The sequence below is a fragment of the Diadema antillarum genome, unplaced genomic scaffold (assembly GCF_040938485.1).
Source record: "Diadema antillarum isolate AM-2024a unplaced genomic scaffold, OU_Dant_1.0 scf00000082, whole genome shotgun sequence".
In the NCBI taxonomy this organism is placed as follows: Eukaryota; Metazoa; Echinodermata; class Echinoidea; order Diadematoida; family Diadematidae; genus Diadema; species Diadema antillarum.
Window position 1 is genome coordinate 2,096,148 of NW_027270971.1, and position 6,953 is coordinate 2,103,100.

Here is a 6,953-nt window from a genome sequence, read left to right on the forward strand (position 1 = left end):
TCATGATTGTGGAGTACAGTACTGAACGGAGAATTGTATATAGTGTGCAAGCCACATTCATGTCAGGATCAGATTTAAAATTTTTGTGTGTCTCTAAATTCGTGAATAGCATTCAACTCGCGAAATTTGTGAAAATAAAAACATCGCTAAATATTCAGTGTATACAGCATTTCCCTTGAAAAAAAATGTGAGTGACATTGGGGAAGAAAACATCAATCCACAGATGAAAGTGACAGTGATCTTTCCTCTGCATTTGCAACTCAAACACATACAGAATGAATTCAGCCAGTGTACAGAGGTAATTTAAGACTCAAGGCTGTATTTGTATTGTGTAAGACACATAATCTGAATGTCTGTTTTAAACCAGTATCAAATAAATTATGATAATGAGGTCTTGCGACAAGAGAAGCTAAGTCACACCACAACCATTCATTCTCAATGGTTATCTGAAACATAACATTGGTCCATTGATAATACCAAGTCACATATACTTTGGAGGTACACAGTTGTTTGTATGTTATGGACAAATTCGCCTTCATATACATGTGGATTGACTGAATGCAGCAATATTAGTAGTGAAATTTTGAGGAAAAACGGATCTAATCCATTCAAAAGTTATGAACTTTTAGTTTTCTGATGTCACTGCTAGATGAGAAGACTACAACAGTTTATGATGTCACATACGTAGAACAAGATCACCCCAAGGAAAATATTACACGAATTTCACAAAAATTTTTCTTCTTTTTTAATTCCCTCAACTTGTCACTGATGTACGTTGTATGTTAAGAATATTATTGCACTTTCCTTCTGAAACAGGCAACTCAAGTGTTCTTTTATTAAAGTTTTACTGTAAAAGTGGATATTTTCGCGTGACTAATTTTTCACGCTCGGCTGGGTAAGAAGAGTTTCACATGTTTTTAATTCCGCGGAATTAAGATATCAATTACTGGAACATATGTGACCCTGCACCACAAAACAAACAAAAAGTCGCCAGTCATGAAATTTTAGGTAAGAGCATATTCTGAAAGAGCAGACTTTTAGCTTTAAAATGATGTATAACTCAAATCAAATGGACTCTCCTAACCTATCTAAATATTGGAAAGAAGGCACACACTCAGGAGGTAAAGTGTGAACTGAGAAAAGAGGCTCTGAAGTACAGTGTCTATTCAAGTGCTTAATCTTTACCAAGCCGTGCTGGCTGTGCAATGAATGGGACAAAAAAACAGGATGTAAACCACTGGAGTAACAACAATGGAGGGATTATCAGATTAAATTGAAATTGATCATGCCTTATTAAAACATTCTGTCCTTATTCAATGCCAACTTTCAAAGCAGTAGTGCCATCCTTTCAAAAGTTATAGGACTTGAAAGTGAAGAGTGTGTACAAGGTTTTTAAGAAATGAAAACAGGACTGTAAAGACACAATTAATCACACTACTCTGCCAAATAATGTTCCAGAAAAACGGCTAAAAAGCACACTTTCCTGTCCGTTTTATGATCCCAAATTTTAGCATAATGTAGAAGAAGACTTGCTCTTTCAGAAAATATGAAAAAGTCAACATTGGCTCGGTTGGCCCATTTCACGTATTTTCAGTCTTCACACAAAATCAGTGTGTGCGACTTTTTGTTCGTTTTGTGGTGCACGGTCACATATGGCAAGCAAAAATATTCGCATGCTTTTATTTTCGCGCTAGTTTCTGGTTGTACGAAACGTGTGAAAATTTCAACACCACAAAAATTTCCACTTTACAGTATGCGAGAAATGTGAAAATATGTCAAATTTTCTTATATATTTTCTTTGGTATCGTTGTACACATGTGACATTACAAGCTGAAGTAGTCTTCTCATCCAGCAACAGCAGCACTGAAACTTCAGAAATTCGTAACTTTTGAACATATTGTCCGATTTTCCTCAAACATTCACTGATTGCTGTATGATCTCAATTCACATGTGTATGAAGGTGAACTTGTCCTTTAAGCTCACTAGTACCTGAATGATAGTTTGAGTCTATGATACTGGCACAAATATGAGACTCTCCTGTCTTTGGAATCTATGGCCATAGCTAAGGTGTGATTGTTCTTACTCAAATCGACCATTGATGGGATGGCTTTCAGAAGTTGATTTCAATTACCAGGCATTCAGAGGCGGCGTTCATCATAATGTTCCCTCGTCTTCTAGTTCTGCCGTATTCACCTTTTCATGGAGCACCACATATTCCCTGGAACTGAACCCAAACTTTAACACATCCTTTTCCTGGAGTTCATAGAATCTCTTGGGGTCTATCTGCTTGTTGTTGAGAAAGGTGCCATTGGCCGACTCGAGGTCGATGATGTAGGGTCGGACCCTCTTCCCCCGAGTGCCATCGTCCCTGTCGTACTCCACCAACCTGTACTGGATGACCGCGTGCTGCTTCGAGCAAGAGGGATGGTCAATGGGTATGTCAGCAATCAGACGTTCCCTGCCCAGGAGGAACGCACTCTGTCGGTGGATGTACAGCGTTGGGAGCTCTTGCTCACCCTTGAACACGTAGAGACGCCAGCGGAGCTTGGGCTTGCGCGCTTCTGGCGGTTCGTTGTACTTGATGACAATGCCGCGGAATGTGTTCGTGTCCTCGGTGAGCGCCCCCGAGAGACCAAAGTTTGGTCCTTCCTTCTTGGCCTGTGCATTCTCACTGTCTGCTGCTCCCCCGGCGAGGGCATCTGCTGCCGCCACCGTCGCCGCTGCAGATTGGAATGGATTACCATCCCCCCTCTGCTGCCGATGTTCCCTCCTCCTCTCATCATTGCGATTTCTCTCTCGCTCCTGTTTGATCTGCACCTCCTGCTCTGGCCTCCTGTCTCTTCGATCTCGGTGCCTGTCTCTCTCCGGCCTGCCGTGGTCCTGCCTTGACTGATTATCTTGCTCTTCTGCCCACCTGCTGGGATTCTCGTACTTCCGGTAACCTTTATCAGCGGGTTCAGTTTTTATTTTCCTCTGGACCACCTCTTCTGTTGCGCCCCTCTTGTGATAATTTTCCTGAAGTGACAAAAACATGACATTGAATAGATTCTAGATAGATTTTGAATGAGTGGCAGTTGCTGTATCAAATAGTAAATGGTTTCTAGGCCAACATACAAACTGGAACTCTCCCCCCCCCCAACTAATCTACAAGGACATGGAACAGCCTTCCTTGCTAAAAGTATAAACTCAAAATTTATTCAGTCAAATTCAAGATGGCCGTTTTAAATTACTTGTCTCTCAAGTTATCTTTTCTCAAGTTATCTCTACTGAGTACACCAACTGCTTTCATGGGTACAATTAATTTTTTTAATTGGAGTTGTCAATTACTTAAAGGGTCGGTTAAAGGGTCGGTTAGATCGTAACATTATGGTTAGTAACATTAAATTTGTCCAAAGAAAGTACACATGCACATCATCGTTTCACTCTTTTATAGATAACCGTTAACTGTAGCCAGACGCTGTGCGAGAGTGTACAGCAACAGGGCTGTGTGGTGTGTAGTTATTGTAGATAAGGCCAAGTAAAAAAAGAAACCAGTTTCTCGTCCTCGCGCGCATCGATTTTGGCCGCCGCATCGATTTTTTTACTATTTACTATTTTCAAAATGGCGCTGAAAATACCAAGAAATTCATAATTCTCGTCCCAGCCCGCTCCCCGCCCGCATCGATTTTCAGTTGCCGCATCGACTTTTTTGATATTTACTATTTTTTCGGCCGCCGAAAAAAAAAAAATTCGACAATTCACCTACCAATCGTGATGATGTCTCATTTCTAATTACGCCTTGCGTCCTCTACTTAGCTGGAGTACAGCTGTAGCTTCTGTAGTGCGTATGTAATAATGCACGCATTTCACACTGCGAGCTCGGCAAGAAGGAATGACCCACAAAGCAGTCGAACTGTAGTTGGATGGGCGCGCGGGCCTGCGCCTGGGCTGTGTGATGTACAGCGCACTCGGTACGTCGTGAACGCGACAGCGGCAACATCTTTTGCGAACAATCGCTGATATTCTCCGCATATTTCGCGCATTGTTCGTATTTTTCCCCGTTTCTCATATTTTAAGCGGATGAATTGTACTGTACACATGCTTGTGAGGATTGTATCGAGTTTGTATACATTTTCATGTCATTGTAACTATGTGCATGTGTGTGCAGTGTCGGAAGGTACGGTGCCAGTGCAGTGGCCGCGCCGGCCGCGTATACGTATGCTTGTCTGTAGCTAGCTGTCGGGGTCCCCATCCCCCTGGTCTATCAGCTGTCTGCACGCACGCATGAACACATTCGAATGTGTAGAGGCCCAAACACTCTGCTCTGTAACGTTGCATCTGACGGCGATGTATTGTTCTATTTTGAAGAGAAAATGAATGCGCTTTTCCAGCAAATGTAGAAATGGGTGTATCTACAAAATAAATAACTTTTCCACGGACTCTGGTTTGTCTCGTATTTCTGCGGGATACTTTTCTTTACGATGTAAATTCACGGACACGGCCGTGAGTCGTATCACCTGTAGTGTGATACAATCATTCATCATCCAAATGATGAGTGATTATCAAATGTCTTTTTAGAACATGAAGAAACATCTTTAAATGTTTAATGCTATAATGTCATATCAGTATCATTTTGACATCCATCTGCAATTGTACCAGCCAGTTTCCAGTTGAATGTGCTACAATTGTGCTGTGAAGAGTATGCAGATACATGCCAGCTGTGTGGACACAAAAAGTCACAAACACCAATGGTAAATAAAGCAGTGTTTTGAATATCATGGAATTTATTTCAGTCGTACACTTGTTGATAGAATGTTTTATACCTGTTTCAATTAATAGCACAATACATCAGAATTGCAAGTACACTGGTATCAGAAATGCCATTACAACACTAAATACCAGTATTAAGATGGTCATTTTCCCTTGACATCTGGTGTACGTAGTGGAAAGAAAAAGCAAATGTATTTCTGCATGCATGAAGTTTCATTTCAAGTATGGTACCATATTATGTCTATTTGAAAGTGCGCAGAGTGCAGGCAAGACATACACTTGGGACCTGGTCTCTCATAACACAGCTACCAGAGTGATATTTCATTTCATAAATTGGATATAGAAAATAGTAAAGCCCTCTCTCGTTACCTTTCTCAGAATTACCGGACGAGAAACACATATTACTTTCATTTTGACAATCCTCGAAAAAATGGTAAGATATCAAATAGTAAGGGCCTCCCTCATCGCCTTGCTCAAAAAACCCGGACGAGAAACTACTTTCTTTTTTTACTTGGCCTAATGATAAAATATCACATTACATCCAGAATATCAAAATGTATTCATCCTTTTTTACTCTGTAGCAAACTTTGGAGGAAAAGACATCAAAGGAATCTACAAGTACTGCAGGGATGCCAAGTTCAAAAAAATTTTATGAGTGAGATTTTCATGACTCGGCATCTCGGCATGCAAATGTGCGCGCGAGCGAGGGTGTGGGAGGGGTTGTTCCCCCCCCCCCCCCCCCCCCCCCCCCCCCCCCCCGGTGGCCTCCCACAGTAGGGGGCTTTTTCAATTTTAAGCTCTTAAAATGGTGCGATCAGGTGCATACTTAAGTTACTATTTTTTACTTATTTTGAAAGACAAAAGGGAAATATACCTTCAATTGCAACTGTCACTATAATATAAGCTTTTGAGCTATGCTCATTTTGACATATATTATTATAAAGGCCCAAGTTGCAAACTTCACCCGATGCATGAGAAAAATGGGTGTCATGCGTGAGATTGTGAGATGGCCCCTAAAATGCTTGAGTCTCACGCAGAATGCGTGAGACTTGGTAGCTCTGTCTTCTGTAATTTGCATTTAAGTGAAATTTATTGTTTCCAGTCCCACATGTAACATGTGTTACATTTTAAATGATGGCTTAATAAGATCTAACAGTTAGGGTGTTCTAGCAAAATCAACAAAAATGAAAACTAATTTTTACTGAAATTGGAAGACCTTTGATTCCGAAACACCCATGGCATTAGTTGATACCTAGTGTCTAACATAAAGAGGCACATTTCTTTCATTGTTATTGGTGTCATGTCCACTAACTGCGGAACTGCCCATCCACAATAATCAAATGCGTACAAGTACCTGAGACTGGCTGAGTACTGTGAGGTGAGTGAGTAGGCTGTATACTATGGCGACTAACGTTAGACAACTTACTAGTAGTTAATGATTATGATCGTGGCAAAAATCACAACGAATCAAAACTTACATGCTTCTCTGATCGATAGGATCTTTCTTTCTTGTGAGGACTCCGACTTCGTGACCGTGACCTATGTGATCGCTTTAGGCGGTCACTTTTCGACGACATCTTCACGATAAAATGAGAAAAACGGACGAATGGTTCCTCCACACGCCGGTTACAACCAAGACTTATGTAGAATACTGCTCAGAGCCAACGATTGTTTGAAACCCTCTACACGTTAAAATAGCATAGCTGCTATAGCATGCACGATCACGATGTGCGCACACTGTGACAGTCCATAGAGATGTATACTAAGAACACTAGAGGGCGGACTCCGTAAAATCCCTGTGACCGATAGAAGGTGGCGTTCGCCATTTTGGTCCGGGCAAATTTCGACTAGCGACCGTACCGATAACGTGTAGCGCTACGGAGCATGCAGGGAGATCGACGACGGGATGCAACGGCAGTAGGCTGGCATCTATGCCAAGGTCTCCATCGGAGTTTGGAAATCGAAAAATGTTCTTAAATTCGCAAATTCTACTTAAAGTAGCATAGATCTATGTTGCAAAATGCCTGGTTCATGTGCTGCTTTTGGATGTAGAAACAGGAGAAAAGAAGGGGAGCGGAGATTCCTTTCACAAGCTAACTAAAATTACATTTATAGTGTGTGTTAAACAGATTGATTCAAGGCAAAAAAAAAAGAAGGAAAAAGAAAAGAAAAGGTCTTGCAAAATTCGTCAGGGGCACTCCACC

At 41.3% G+C, this 6,953-nt stretch overlaps 1 protein-coding gene across 1 annotated transcript; it reads right to left on the reverse strand.

The window, feature by feature from the left end:
- Positions 1-2,031: 2,031 nt before the first annotated feature.
- On the reverse strand, positions 2,032-6,378 carry LOC139717765 (smad nuclear-interacting protein 1-like). The gene is made up of 2 exons (XM_071629267.1): positions 6,228-6,378; positions 2,032-3,015 (listed from the first exon to the last, which is right to left on the reverse strand). Exons 1-2 carry the CDS (start codon positions 6,324-6,326, stop codon positions 2,155-2,157), a joined length of 960 nt encoding a protein of 319 aa, XP_071485368.1. The 5' UTR covers positions 6,327-6,378; the 3' UTR covers positions 2,032-2,154.
- Between the last annotated feature and the right edge of the window lie 575 nt (positions 6,379-6,953).